Source organism: Lepisosteus platostomus, chromosome 3 (genome assembly GCF_059453375.1).
Source record: "Lepisosteus platostomus isolate fLepPlt1 chromosome 3, fLepPlt1.hap1, whole genome shotgun sequence".
Classification (NCBI taxonomy): Eukaryota; Metazoa; Chordata; class Actinopteri; order Semionotiformes; family Lepisosteidae; genus Lepisosteus; species Lepisosteus platostomus.
The window spans coordinates 57638071-57654773 of record NC_142613.1 but is presented as its reverse complement, the minus strand read 5'-3'; the positions used below and the strand labels follow the sequence as shown (position 1 = coordinate 57654773).

The following is a 16703-nucleotide window of genomic DNA, read 5'->3' as shown; positions in this document are numbered from 1 at the left end:
CATCCAGCCATTTCTTGGAAGAAGCAGTGGTACAGGGTTCAACAACATGGATGGGCAGCTTAACGCTGTATGGTACAATCTTGTAGGCTGTTTGGGCTCATTTACATGGAAATCTAAAATTATTAGATTTATATTTAAATTACATGTAAATCTAATTAAAATATATTACCTTCTAATACTAGATTTATACAAAAAATCTGATTTGTTCAATAAAAAGCCACAGCCTAAGCAGTTAGGTTTCTTTAATTAGACCATTTACAGAGAATACATATTTTTAATTTTAATAAAATGTGATATTAAATCAAATAAAACAATTTTAATTTTCATTTATAGATATCAGAAAAAGTTTATTTTAACAAGATAGACAAAGTACTTATTCACATTCTGTACTGAATGCCTGGAACAAAGCTTTGAGAATACAGCAGACTGATACATTTGTTTAGCACAGTCCATGCATCATAAAACTGTTTCTTCTAATATTCAAAAAGCACAAAATGCTCTGCTTGCACTTAGTAACATAAAAATGATACTTTATTTCACATTTTAATTAAATCTGATGTCTGCTGCCTCTTTTCCCATTCACCTTTTAGTTTGCCGTCCAACACTCCTAACAGCAAATTTGACAATGTAATTTCATACCACTAACTGTAGAGCAGGTTGTTCCATGTCTACCAATGCATGGATATTTAATATTTACACATCTTACCTTCTTTTACAAGCTGTACCCTTCTGACTTTCCAAGGATTTATAAAAACGCTGGGAATACTAGTTGTGAATGCTGAAGTTGTCAAATGCATCTCAGTAGTTTGTGACTTTAGGTCTGACACATAAGAGTAAAGAAGGCAGGAAAACTAAGATTCAATTAACAGTATCTGGTAGTTTTTGATGATACTGTAGGTCCCAATAAGACCTTCAATGCTGGCAAAACTACACATTTCAGAATCTGAAATTGAAGGACCAGCTAAGGCTTGTAAGCTAATAAGGCATGTTTAAAAAAAAAACTTACTCAGTTTCATTTACACTACAAAGAATGAAGGGAGTTTGGCTTTCTTGACTACTGCGAATCTTAGATGACATGACACCAAGTAGCTGAACATGCATCTTTCAAGAAACGTAAATTTTAATTATGTAGCCCTTATTTCTTAACTCCTATGGAATCTGAATGAAATTTATTTGGATTACATTTTAATTAATTATCAGCCTCTAATTCAGGCTTTTTCCTGTTTGATTCCCTAAGGATATTAAAGCGTGCCTTCAGAGCCTCAGTAGGATGGCCAGTACTGAAGAAATATCCAATTAGGACATACAGTACCTGGTTATTTTTACCTTGACTGTTCTAGTTACAGTACTTAGAGTGGTATAGTACATAAATAAAACTAACTACAAATCAGTTTTTTTAAATATGCAAGGTACTGCAATATAACATTTCTAAGAACTAAGATAAAGGAGTACCATCAAAAAATATACAGTAAGTGTAAACAATATTCCCTTATTCATTTATTATTAATTTCATCCATGCATTTTTATTAGTTTGGAAATAAAATTAGCAATTTAATCATGAGCCTCTACATGTTTACTTTCACATACAGCACAGCTTGCTTGTGCTCAAAGTGATTATTAGTATCCATCTAACACTGAAACCAGCCTTCAGGCTGCCAGATGTAAATGAGCTCATTGGAACATGTTACAAAGAGAGTGTCAAGTGCTTTTGCAAACACTAGTTTTGATGTGGAATTGGTTCAGCACCCTGATCTTACACTGAGGACCTTGTAGCTGATATCGCAGGTAGGTTTACTCAAGCATTTTATGAGCAATAAGATGTAGGATTTTAAAGGCATGTACAGTTAGTGTGCAGAAAGTAATTGTATAGAAAAATGGAGACAGACAAACGCAGAAGGCTACTGACATTTTCTTGATCTAATGATATTTTTGGAATTAATTTTAAATTTTAAATCTACTTAAGTGTCCCCTACTGTAGAGTGCATGACATTGAAAACGCTCTGTGCAAAGCCTTGAAAGTGACTAACATGAATCAGTAATAAATGATGCAGTAAATGCTAATGCATGGAAACAGGCATATTATCAACATTCTTTCATAAGACTCTACCTTTCCTTTCATAAAACCACAGTTGTTTTTCATGTTACAGTATAATACACAATCAAGCCAGCTACTGTACCTCCAGCATGGAAATGTAAAACCAAGTTACTCATCTACTGTACAGTATATTAGTTTGTGACTACATTAATATACAGTAGGAATCCAATCTCCTGCATTTAAAAAAGGGCAGCACATTTGCTTAGTTCAAGCATGTCTTGGCATTGTTGTAAAACAAGCAGATGAATTGAAACGTCAGGTTTGTTAGAACAGAGAACACCTCAGAAATCACACCATCATGGTGGTACATGCTGAGATAAGGGACTTTCTGGACTATGTGAAGGGGAAGCTCACTCAGGGTGTTCCCTGTAGCTTCCTGGGATGGTCATTTATTCAGCCCAGTGCATAGATAGGAGGCCATGTGTGAACTTACCCCAAAGGACATTATATATATTTTCTACAAACCTCTGTTATTTAGGACAGTAGCAGTTATCAGTTTAGGACTGTGTACAGTAGATCTGACATTTCCAACCCTGACCCTGGACAGGCCAAATCTAAAGACTTATACATGTACAGTAGATCAACCCCAAATCACCAGTTACAAAAGAATGGTAAAACATTTGACTGAGGAATTAAGCAAATAATGTGCTGCGTTTAGGGAGCTCTGGTTCCTGAAGGCTGTCGATTCCTGTACCAGAAGAATTTTAAATGGACTAATTCAAAAAAAAATTTTTATTATTCTAGCCAAGTTTTTAGAAATTGCTGATTTATTGGCGACTGGATTAGGGCTCTCCCAGAGGAGGGCTGGGTGTGCCTGTTGTAGAGACCGTCATTTCAATTTAAAGGCAAAAAAAAACAATGATTGATCTTCTAACCTGCCATACACATCCCTGATCCAGATTCCTTCTCTGGTCTGTGGAAATACTTTTATAATCTGTAAAATGTGCAATATTGTACATGCCTATGACTAAAGAAATTGCCATCAGGAAAGGATCATGCAGTTATATTAAACCCTCACTCTGCCCCAGTAACAGTCAGAGAAGCCACTACCTACTACTCAAAGTAAAAAAGTGACACAGGCACATACTGTATCTGTACTTTTTGGTTTTCTATTAACATGCTACCTTTATTGTACCGACTGTTCTCACACAACTGGTTCTCTTAGAGCTATTTCTCTACTTAATAAGCCATCCTGTGTTTTTCTGTACAGCTTCTTAGAAACTCTTAGCTTCCAGTAAACAGATTTTTTGTTGGAAATGGCTAAACTGTAAAAGTGATTTGTTTTGTCCACAGCTTGTTTGCACCAGCTTGTATTGCAAGGTATAAAAAATACAAATTAGTAATTTTTACGGTCTCTCAATGTATATTTTAGTAGACTTTTAGTACACCCATTTTGTAATGAAGCTTTTTAGAGATTACTGAGAAGCATGAAAAGCCACTCAAAATAAAAATAGACTTATACTGTAAATTGTCTTTTTTTCAGGTTGATACAGATTTTCATCTGTGAGGATAACGTCTTTGAAAATGAACACAAACAATACTGTAGGCTGACCAGACTATGACTCAGCACTCATTTTCCTTTGTTTTTCTTTTAATACTAACACCAGCTTATCCTTAAAGACTCCTGTACCATTGTGCCAAGAGGATGGTGAACACATTGCACCAAATTTACATGACTAGCTAGAAGAGTGTGGGTTGACTGGATAAATTATGAGGCTGCTTTTTCCCTGAATATTCTAAACCTAGGTCCAGACACTGATAATGTATTATCCAATGCTACAGGTACAAGGGGAGGTAAGGATATGATAAAGAAAGTAAGTAAATAGTTCAAAAGGTTCATCACACCGGAACCGAATAAGAATGACACTCTTATTTTATGAATATGTTTGTCACATGAACTCAAATAGTCTGGATCTTCATTATATCAAAAAATAATTTTAAAGCTTTGAAAGTTTTTTATCTAATGATCTGAAAAACCTACTCATCACTATTCAATAATGCAAAGCAAATGTTTAGCTGTGATTATGGCCCTGATAAGAGTTATTAGGCCTTTCTTCTCTTTATGGGATTTAGCTTTTGTGTGATGTTGATTGGCTTTCTTTTTGTTCCCGAGAGCTTCAAAGATGTGGAATAATTTTCTGCAGTAATGACTTCGATCAAAATCAAAAGCAGATTAAAAATAAGAATTTCTAAAACAAACATCCAAAAGGGCACTTGAAAAAAGCATTTGCTTGAAAAATTAACAATAGCAAAATAAAAATACAGTATAGCTGGAAGCAGACAAACAGAGGCTTAGTCACTCGGTCGTGTTTTAAATTGCTTTTCCTATTTAGGTTACTAGAACCCCGACCACATCTGCACTCATGGAATGATCAGCTAATTTTACTGAAAAATTAACCATTAAAACTTAAGACCAGAATGAAATGTCAAAACTTTCATATGGGTGCCAAAGGCTGTGATCAATCAACTTTATTCAGGTACATATGCCTACAATTTCCATAGGGTACTGTTCCACTATTATTGATAAGCCTACAACACTTTAATATAAAAATGTTACAAACACATGTAACTTAAGCAACCAAGAAATTTGAAGTTTCATAATGCAGCATGTTAAGGTGAATGACTTTGAGAGAGAACCTGGCCTAGTCTAGTGTGTGCAGTCAAGCACATTCAGAAATGACATTGTTTGAATGATATTCATCGAATTTTACATGAGAGCCAAACATGTAGAAACACTGTGGAATACATTGGCAACACAGAACATGACTTTTGAAAATTGTGAAAAACTTGTTAATGTTAAATTACACCTGTAGGAGCCGTTTTCCTTTCCACTGTAAATCCATGTGACCTAATGTAATATCTGATGATCCATGACAGTCATTCAAACACAATGCAAATACAACCTGAACAACAAAAATAGGGTTCCGATAACGTCATATATGTCCTCCATATGAAAATTTAACATTCTAATTTAACTTGTGCAGGTCTGGAGTTCCTTAAAGGAAAAGCTGTGATTACTGTAAGACATGTAAATGCCGTATTTGTTTGAAGTATAACTGGAATTTTACATTAGTACCCAACACTCTGCATGAGAGGAAGTAAGGGGGAATTAAACTTGAACTTCCTGGTCCCAGGGCAGACACAGTTCTGAGCATATACCCCAAGGCTCCATCAGTCATGTGAAAGTTAATATAACATATTAGATTCAACTCAAAAACAGGGAAATTCATCACATTCCTCCCCAACCTAAAACTCAGGTTGTGGGAGTATTAACCTTGGGCTACAATCTTGTCCACCACAGATCCGGATCTAAAGAGAAAAAACATATGCCTTTGCTACAGTACTTACAGTAGGTAATATTCTGTACACCATGATGCCAAGAACGCAGAAACAAAATGAAAGCCTATTTAAAAAAAAGTCGGACTCGCCAAATACGTACTGTATGCCCTTTCATATCCACAAATCCTGAAATCTCAGTTGTTTTCACTCCAACAGACAGAGCTACACACCCCTTAGGGAGATGAAAAGACAAATAATATCACCATTCCTCCATGTGCGTTTGAACTACAAGTGGAAGAAGCAAAGCCTGAGCTTTCATGTAGGAAAAAACTGACATAGACCTTCACGGCATAACAAACAGACATCAACAACACAGGAAAAATGGATCCACTGACCAGCCCCATCCTACCCAGTCAACATTGTACCTTATTTGCCTCTAGGAATTTTTACTTTTCAGCTCTTTTTGCCTTTCAAGTCAACTAAGAAGTAGTTGTCTTACAAATACATACTGTACAAAGAAAGAAATGTTGTCATTCTGTAAAGCACTTTGAGAAACCACCTTTAAAGGCACTATATAAAATAAAGTTTATTGTTATTAAAAACCATGGTAGTGTAATAAAAATAAATTAAATGCATAGATGTGCACCTATATTACTCTATGTGCACGATTGCATTGATCAGTACAGCAAACTTCTCAGCTCATAGCAATGTCACACATGAAAAACTAATAGCCTTTTTTGAGTGATTCCTCATGTTGCAAACAGATAAAATCCATATTACGATGCATTCCGAGTACAATTAAGTTTCTGCCTAGAGCAGGCAGTGATACTACAGTATGAACAAAAACTCAGACAGGAATGAAACAAATCAGAGCGACAGTTGAAGAAAGGTATCGAGAATAGGAGAAAGGTATCAAGCAGATACCAAAACATACCAAGGGAGATTTTGTCAAGGACAATTTACAAATAACACATTTTAACACTTTCAGAAAGTACTGACTATATCAACTGATATTTGTGTTTCTTTGGAACAAGTAATAGGTTTATTCCATGCTGAAAAGAGAAGAAAGAAAACACAATGTTTCGGCCTTTCTTCAGGTATCTTTGCTTGTTTGGTTTGCTTGTTTTAATACTGTACAATCACCTGTATGTGAAACGATGGAGTTTGCCACAGTATTCTAAAATCTAATTGCAGTGTTGCTTTAATATTTTTTTCTAACAACTCTTAACTAAGTTTGATAAAAAGTTCTCCATTTTATCACTAGTAAATCTATGATCTCTCCGTTCTTTCTTTGTGTATATTGTAACAGTTCACCCCCTCAATTTCACTGTGCAACCTGACCAGGGAGTCAACATCAACAGGGTCAAGTGCAGTTCAAGTGCAGAAACTCTGAAGCTGCCTTAATTGCCATCGTAGACCCTTAAGGATTCCAGCTTTAGGTGCCCTTGCTGTACCATGGTATCCCATTTTGTAAAATTACATAATGATGCATACACATATTTTATACTTAATATTGTATTCAAAACCTGCTTGCTCAAACTGAAGACTTCTGAAGGTAAGACACTGCAAGTTACAGTAAATGTCAGTGAGAAAAAGAGAAAAAAGCTGAAATCTAATGATTATATAAGCACTCATACTTGTGAACTTGTGAATTATTTAGTGAAATTGTCTTTGGCAGCAGTTACAGCCATCTTCTTGGGTAAGTCTTTACCAATTTGCATACTGGCCATTTTCCTTGACACATTTACTCAAGAACTCTCAAGCTGCTTGAGTATCACTTATGGACAGCAGAGATGTTTTTTGGATTCTCAATAGAATTCAAGTCTGGATTTTGAATGGGCCACTCAATGACATTCACCTTCTTAATTTCTTACTCCACTGTAGCTTTGGATTACTGTCCTGCTGAAAGATTATTTGTTGTCCTAGTTTTGAATCTGAAAGAGGAGTTTCTCTAAGATTCACCAGTACATTGCTCCATCTGTGGTCCCATCTATCTTGAAAAGCTTCACAGTGCCTGCTTACGAGCAGACGAAACAGCAGAATACAGCCACCACTATTCTTGACAGTAGGGATTGTGTTGACTGAGTGATACGTGATGTTGGGTGTCCATTAGATATGATGCGATGCATTTGGATCAAAATGCTCCAATTTTCTCTCATATGGCCACAAATCCTTTTGTGACATGTTTGCAATATCAGGTGCAAGCACTGTGCAGTAGTGGAGATGGTTTTATATTTCAGTTCTATACAACTCCTCTTTTTGGAGTGACCACGATGCTGTGGAGTCAGACATTTCAGACACTGAACGCTGTAACTCGAAGCCACTGTTGGCCTCACAGTAGTATTCCTAATAGGTTTCTTAGTTGGATGGCTGCTCACTTTGGTGGGATAGCCTGATCTAGGCAGTGTCAGGGTGTCATGATACAGTATGCATTCTACATCTTGATGATTGAAGTCACCATGCTCAAAGAGCTATTAAGGAATTTAATGTTTCCCCCAAGTTGTTTTGAAAGCTCTTTCATTGAAACCAGCACCCAAGGTCCAGAACTGTTTAGCTTGAACCAAGCTATCCAATTATCACTAGGTACTTGCATAATTGTACTATCTCTGGGATGCCCTGTCTTACGTACATTTTAGCTTAATCACTTCAATACCACTTTTCTCTTGGCTCTTCACCAGGCACTAGATCTCCACTAACAACCACTATCTTTCCCAGCTGATCCATTTTGGCCAGCAACACCACTTTATAATCAAGACCTGCACCCAGAAACAGCAGAAGCCAGTATGTTGTTTTCTCCCTCGCTCATTACCCACATTCAGAGATCACCCATTTGACAGCTGATGTTAAGACATAAGGAGGGTTCAGAACTCAAACAACACTATCTAGACTCCTCTCTCACCGATAGGAGGAGACTACACTGCCAAGCAATGCCCAACTCCATGCCCCAGTGTCTATCATCAGCCCCGATTTACCTGGCCCTCCCTGCTCCTCAGCAGTCAACTTCAGCCTGGCATATAAAGCTCCTGTCATGCCTCTTAGTACTGACTAAAATGTATTTCCTCAAGCATCCCTTGTACATTCACTCCCACAGGCCTGTAAGCCAGCTCAATCCACTACTAATGAGAACAGCCCACTACAGCTCTCACTCTCTCGTTTCTGACTGGGACCCAGACACAGACTGAAACCTTTTTGCACCCAGCTGGTCTTATAAGCCCCTTAATTAGCCCAGAGGAGTGGCTAATGCCACACAGAGCCTATCCCAACAGCTTCTTTCCCTCATGTGGAATTTCACTCTCCCTTAGTACTAATTATGCATTCAGACCAGCTGCGCCTCATCAAACAGACTCTCTCAATTAGCAGATGGCCATCCTGGCTCAAGGCTCCACCTCTGGGCCCACATTCTGAGCCAAGATGTTGGGTTTCTCTCACAGCCACCTCACAGAAACTTACCACCTGACTGAGGGAACTTGCAGACATCAGTGTATTTTTTCTGAAATAATGTGAACACCTATTATTGCACTCAGAGTCCACTCAGCTAATTGTGCGGCTTTTTAGGGTTTTGTGCAGTAAATTAATTTAATAATAATAATTCCTTACACTTATATAGCGCTTTTCTGGACACTCTACTCAAAGCACTTTACAGGTAATGGGGACTCCCCTCCACCACCACCAATGTGCAGCCCCAACTGCATGATGCGACAGCAACTATAGTGCACTGGTACTCTCAACACACATCAGCTATCAGTGAGGAGGAGAACAGAGTGATGATGCCAATCGAGAGATTGGGATTATTAGGAGACCATAATTGATAAAGGCCAAAGGGAAATGTGGCCAGGATGCTGGGGTAACACCCCTACTCTTTTCGAGAAAAACCCTGCATTTTTTAATGACCACAGAGAGTCAGGACCTCGGTCTTACAGGTACGTCTCATCCGAAGGATTAGGTTTGCCACATCAAAGAGTTTGATTCTTTATGCAATCCTGACTTTTTTTGACCATTTTTCTTTTATATTATCTATTTGCATTTTTTGGCTTTGAAAAAATTTGTAAAGAAAATTGTGTATATGACAGGAAATGATACTTCAGAGGGTCATGATAGCAAGTTTTAAATAAAAGGAAACAGAACCTCTGAAAGAGGTTGAATGCTTTTGCAAGGCTGTATATGTATATCCATATATTTTGCTACATACAGCACATACCCTACTCAGAACAGCAGTTTGGGGATTTACGCAAATTAAAATATACTCAAGACAGCATGGAAATTGAAAGGATCCAGGAGGATCATGTTGAAAGTAAATCAAAAGGCTGTATCAAAAACAAATGGCAAAATACCTCTACCCAGTTTGAACTTATTCTGAAAGTATTTGCTCAACAGTCTAGGACATCAAACCAAACCACCAAACCACTTGCAATATGGCTGCTGCCACCACAACCAGTCTCTCTTGCTCTATTGACCATACCTTATGAAACAGACACATCTGTATACAAAATAAATCGATGTGAACATCGATTAACATTGACATTCACTCAATTTTACATTTTGCAAATGAGGGCTTTACACAAAGGTCTTTTAGCAGTCTCTTTACTACCCTCTAGTGACTGCCCCATGGTAACTACAGTCCTTTCAATTTAAATTCTCCACAGTGTCAAAAAATAAGCATACTGTATCTGTCAAACAGTTCCTTCTAAAATGCTGGTCTAGGCCCCACTGTAATAAAAAAAAAAAGATCCCAACCCCTATGGAAGGTGGGAATAAAAAAAAATGTAGGTAAAATGAGAAATATTAATCCTAAAAGTCTGGTGTTTATTGTGATAAGCATAGTATTCTAAGAGAAATAATTGTATGTGTGGAAAAAAAGAGGCTGAAGTATCAATAGGAAATACAGAAGCACCTGAAAGGCTTCAAGGCTTAATAATCCTTGCCATAACACCTACTGCTAATTCATTCATTTCACTTAGGTATGTTTAATAACATGGGGCTTCAACTCCTTTGAGCTGTGCTCAAAGCCCATTACATTGAAGACCCTCCCCCCCCCTCCTCAAACCATTAATCTCAGCAGTGCAGCACAGGCAAGTTTTCGAGATCTTACTTCATTGTTCTCAGCCTTCCCAGATGCTCCTGTACCTGTGACTTAGAACTTAGAAAGTAATGGGAGCAAAAATGATGGAAATAACCATTAATTCTCAAACACTGCACAGTAAAACAAAGAAATTGAGTGATTCCCAATATTTAAAAAAAAACTAATTGTAATTCATTAGCACTCACTTAGCAAGTGCTTGTTATTGTTATGAGAGACATTTCAATTGTGTTTCTCCATCCCACACAATCACTATTGCAAAAGCCTTTGCAAGACATAACAGAAACATTAAACCAAACATTAAAAATTACTGATTTGAGCCTTCAGGGATATGAGGAAAATGCACATGCAGTGCTTACGATGGAAGAAAGGAGGCTGGAAAAGGCAAGAAAAAAGAGCAGTTATTACCTCTGCCACTAAAGGGAAATAAATCACACTCAGCACAGCCCTGCATGCTACATTTCCCATTATTCTGAAACTCCTCCTCCCCCTCCTCCCAGAACAAGGCTGATTCCTCATCTGTCTGCCACAGCTCTGATAAAGCACATCTGTTTCAAAACGCTAACGTTTTAAATTTATCCCAACAAGGGTGGAAATAGCCTACAAGTTATTAACAAGAAAAAAAAATCAAGAAACATTCCACCTCTATGTACATCGCTCAATGTGAAATATTCCAGAGGCATTTATTTACTTTCAGTGTTTTTATGCTATTGAAAATTATCTAGCGTCAAATTGAAAAAAAAATCTTCTGAGAGGATGGATTTGGGTTGGGAATCACAACCCAAATTAAAATACTGTATGTGTTCATAAGCAGCAGTATTTAATAATCTGCGGCATGAATCACACTGACAACTGCAAGAACAGTACAGTTTTTCCCATCCAATGCTTTGAATGTGTGACAATGACATCTTGTCTCTTACTGTACCAGGCTTCAGATGCTCTTTCTCAAGTACACTTCGAGGCCAAGGCCACAAAGCTCTTCCTACAGATAACAGTGAATTCCACTATGCCAAAAGGCCAGCTCTCCATCTCAGGAGAATTTAAAGCTATGTCACCTTGTAACAGGTTAAGAAAGAGACCTCCTCTTACTCTCCCCCTCTGAGGTCAAGGACAGTAGAGGGCCTCAACTCTGATCGCCCTATAACTAGGACAGGCCAAACCAAACAACACTAAAAATCAGTGTTTAAACCCTACTTAGACACATGTCATGTCAGCAATAAATTGACAAAACTGTATGTACTGTACTTGAAAGCTAATGTTGCCTTAGTGTGGAACTGTACAGTATAACATTTCTAAATCAACTATAAATATTGATATCAACACTAATGATCATTTCAATTTTGCTCTCAATATAAATCTGTAGTGGTTAAGGAAAATGGTGTGCTACAAAAATGTGCCACTCGGGGCAACTTACAGAATCTTCCCTACTGGTCTGTAGCTATAAATACGGTAAAAAACTAAGGTCCCACTGTAAGGAATACTGCAGTAGCTCAATGTGATGCCACGTTAATACAAGCTAAAGAAATGTTTATCAAATGGCCATTACTATTAATATTAACAAAACTATAACAAAATAAATTACAACAATATTATGTCCTAAAATGATCATGGAATTAGTACATACAGTATAACTCCTTCAACAAAAAAGGATCGTTATTGATAAAGCTCCCATCTTTCAAGACAGGTAGGCAGCATGGCGGGAGTAATAAATGTAATTTCTGTCCACTGTGATGGAAGAAGGGGAAAACATATTGGAAATAATAAAGCTAATAACGTATCATGTTCACTGATGCTGGCTTTCATGTTCCACATTGGCCAACATGGTTTGTCAATATTTTAGTGATATTTAATAGTTAGTCTTTCACATACTGTATATTAAAATTTTCAATTGATTGTTTCTTTTCCTTTATCCTAGGATTATTTTCAAATGCTACTTTCCGATGAATGAGTGTCAATACACCATAACCAATCAAAATCTTATTTCAATATATGTAGCTGCTCTTTTTGAGTATAAGTCAGGGCCACATCTGTTTTCAGATGGTCAAGTTCCACCTTTGTGTTTTCCTGCTTATAAAGCCCTTTACTGTGGATGGGGAGAAAATTCTGAGGCATAAGAGCTGGGATTTGATGTGGCATTGATGTCACAAAAAGCAGGAACTGGTCAGTTGGGACCAGGTTTGACATCCTGTATTTACAAGCCTGTCCAATCATATTTCCCTTCATCCATCACTGCCTCGGAAGCATGCCTCTGAAGCTTTTAATATTGACAGAGGTTTTCTCTCTCTCCTGCAAGCCGTGATACAGAGATGATGGATTCCTTTGATAAAATAACTCCTAAGGAAGAGGCCCTCACTCATGTGTTCCTTTATAAATGGGGCAGACCTGCTCTCCTCCAATTTGCCGCAAGCTTAGAATGATTTCACTGCACCTTCGCATTTGCAAAATCTCCCAGTAAAGAGAGGGAAATGAAAAATAAAACCTATCCCAAGCTACATTTTAGACGTAGACTTTATTCCCATATAAAAAAATGAAAAGATAAACCAACTAAATCACCATCATGTTCCTGTGGCATATACGGTTAAGCAGACAAACAAAATCCATAATCTTCCAAAAGGCAATTATGCCAACATGGAGTAGAGTACAATCCATGTGAGTAACAACTGCTTATTATTATAGATTTTCTGAAACCACATGGATACGTCATGACTGAGACTGCAGATCATACTGAAAAAAGTTACAGTATTTGAAATCATTCGTCTTGCTTTAGACAGTTCAGTTTTGCATGCTGAATAACAATTGAAAATATAATTAAATACATTTGTAAAACATTAATCTGGTTCAGATATAATATGTAATGTGGCTTGCATTTTACATAAATAGCTGTCATTTTGTGCCAGAAATACATTTAAATGTAAATTAATGCATTATTTAAATGTATTTAATAGACTTTCAAAAGTACTGGCATACAGTATTTATAAATGCATTATTTAAAGCAATAGATTTTAAGGGGAAAAGAAAGAAATGCAGTACAAAAAAAATCAATTTAGACTATTCATTTGTTCCACATGGGCTGACATATCCCATTATAACTTTGTCCGTGCGGATTAAAGAACTGTTTTCCATCTTTTCTGACGGAATCTGGGAATGAAAACATTCTACAGTTCTAAAATGTCTACCTGTCTTTCAAAAACATAAAAGGCAATGGGTAACGGATATGAAAAATATGAAACATGAGACTTACTTTCACATTTTAAAAAAATCACGTCACACCTATGCAAAGACCTGCAAAACGCTGCTTCTGAAATTGCACAGCATGATTGTTTGTCCTAGCCTGACACACATGCATGCACGATTTAGTGGAGGAACAGGAGAAAAAAGTCTGGATTTTAGTTTTGGTTGTGTGTATAGTACATTTCTGATTATTGACAAATACTGATGCAGTGTTTCAAAGAGGTGCCTATAATCATTTATTTTCAATGTCCTACCAAGGATAATACAAAGCAAACAGGCCAATTAAACAGGTTTTACAGATAAGAGACACAGACACAATCTTTTCACTAGCAAAATGTAACTTATCAATACTTATTTCTATAAATTTGTAAAAACAAATGAATGCAAGCACATGTCCTCTAAGCATATTTCAGTATTCACAAAAAAAATCTAGGCTTCAGTCTTAAGTAGTAAGTGTTAGTTCAGTATACACAAAGTCATGTTGGGCCCGCCCCTACTCTTACTGTACATACTGTATTAGTCGCCTTCTCTTTCTGTACTAGGGCTTATCTATACAAAAACAACACTGCATTATTCCATCTGCTATACAGAACGTTTCAGCTTTTCCTAGGTTATAGATGCAAGCTGTGAGTTCTATGGAGTCTCATTTCTTGTACTGGAAACTGGCACACACAAACCGATCATAAGGCAGGAAGCCACAATGACAAGCTAATTGTAAATGCAGGGACCGCAACACATAAGGCTTGCTGACTATTCCTCTTTGAAGGTATTTCATTTTCAGATAAAAGATGACAGATCTCTGCAGAGGACTATTGTTGAAATATTGAAAGGGAGGTTTACAAAATAAAGCATGGCTAAAGGTTAAATCAGTATGAATTACGTAGGCAGCTAAAATAAATCTGATTGGCATTTAAGATGGCCTCGGCTGAAAACACTGAGGTCATTGCAACATTACACTAATGCCAAGAGCTTTAAAGGATTTGCTACCCTTTTGCTGCACCTGTACTGCACAATATCTTAACACCCACATCACTCTTTTTTATTGTATTCAATCACTTAAATGGAGGTTATGTTTAGATCTCTTTCTGACAAAGGCTTTTGATGGCCTAAGCAGTAAAAATCATATCACCACACCTTATCTGAAACAGTAACACCACACCAGTTTAACAATCTTTAATTAAAATGCAAGAATGCCATAAATCTATGCTACTATCATGTAGAACCCTATTGCTATACATATTCTCTCGCTTAATTCTACATACCATGTCCATAACCCTGCGTGGAAGTGAAATAAGATTTACTGTGATTTACTTGGTCTAGTTTTGCCTTGCTCTCTATGGGTTTCTGCTAAACATTGCAGAATGATATTCTCCAAGACATTCACATGTTCACGAATACTTTGAATACTTTGAATTTAGAAATCACAATAATAAAAAGCTTTTGTCTTCTGCATAAATTAAGTCTTTACCAAGTACCTGATTTCCAGCTTAATTTAAGAATTAACTAGGAACCATCTACAATTATGCAAGACAGGCCACCTGGCTATTTTTGAGGAGAGATAAGCAACAGGCAGGAGTAGGAACAAAAATAGTTGTTGTGGCCCCACGCAACTTTTTAATGCAAATGACCAAATACTGTACTTCAATCTTTTGCATCCAAGAGTAATGCTTTGCTGTGACATACTAAAACATTTCTTGGTATGATATTGCCTAAAAATGCAGACTGAGATGGAACTTGACAAGGGTCCAAATAGTCAAAAATTGATTCTGACTTACTATGGCGAAGAGGTGGATAATATCTAAACCAGGAGGCAGCTGGGATACATCGCCAACTTCTTCTTTTAAATAAAGCTGCAGCATTGTTGCCAGGTGCCCAAGGCCTTCTTTCTTTTCTTCGCTCATCTCTTTGATATCTAACAAAGGATAAAAACACAAAAGCAACCACTGACCAAGCGGAAGGGAAAAGAACCAGCAGCAGAAGTACGGTCTAGAGACACAAACCCCTTTCATTTTGTCAGGACAACAGAGAAAGGACACATATCACCTGAGTCTTCGAGCAGGTAAATACCGACATCCTGACTGAAGCCAGCAGTTCTCCGACAGCAATTAAGAAGCTGAAGGTGTCAAAGAAAGCCTTGACCAAATAACAGTTTTGCTCTTGTTTTGCTTCTATCTCTTCTGACACAAATTTACCTGAGTTTTAACAAAGATTTATTTTTGGGGTTCATAGGATAATAATAATCCCTTGTATAAAAAAATGCACACATTTGCACGTTATGCAAATGATAATCACACATACTTGAACTCACAATCAAAGAATTACAATTACTTTCTTAACCTTGAATTATTCAACTATCAAAAACAATAACCTTAAAGAAAAAAAAACTTCTAAATGAAGAAGTTAGTTCAGATTTAAATTACAGAAATACCAAGAAGACTGTCTTCTGTGCCATTATCCAGCTCATAAATTTCTGTCGAGTATCCACAGCTGATTACAACTGGTTATCATACACAGTATACTGAATAGCCAATATTTCAAAGCATCCAGCTTTTGTAATCCTTGACTAAATAAGGTAAATCTTAATGTCCTTCCATACAGGAGCTGTATTATGTTATACTGTGTCATAGCAAAGACATGCCAACCAGAGAGGGATTATTAGACTTGAAAGTCTGAACTGTGGATGCTAACAGTGCCTGAGATGTAAATAGTTGAAACAGCACAGCTCCAGGTCAACCGTGTGGTTTCGAAGCCAGCGAAACAGAAATACAGTGCCTTGCGAAAGTATTCGGCCCCCTTGAACTTTTCAACCTTTTGCCACATTTCAGGCTTCAAACATAAAGATATAATTTTTTTATTTTATGTGAAGAATCACCAACAAGTGGGACACAATTGTGAAGTGGAACGAAATCTATTGGATTTTTGAAACTTTTTTAACTAATAAAAAAATGAAAAGTGGGGCGTGCAAAATTATTCGGCCCCTTTACTTTCAGTGCAGCAAACTCACTCCAGAAGTTCAGCGAG

At 37.0% G+C, this 16703-nt stretch overlaps 1 protein-coding gene across 1 annotated transcript in view; it reads right to left on the bottom strand.

The window, feature by feature from the left end:
* smyd3 (SET and MYND domain containing 3) overlaps positions 1-16703 on the bottom strand; it is a 345837-nt gene that overhangs the window by 240277 nt on the left and 88857 nt on the right. The window contains exon 5 of the mRNA XM_088626174.1: positions 15458-15594. Within this exon, the coding sequence (XP_088482300.1) occupies positions 15458-15594 (137 nt within the window). The remainder of the gene's footprint in view (positions 1-15457; positions 15595-16703) is intronic.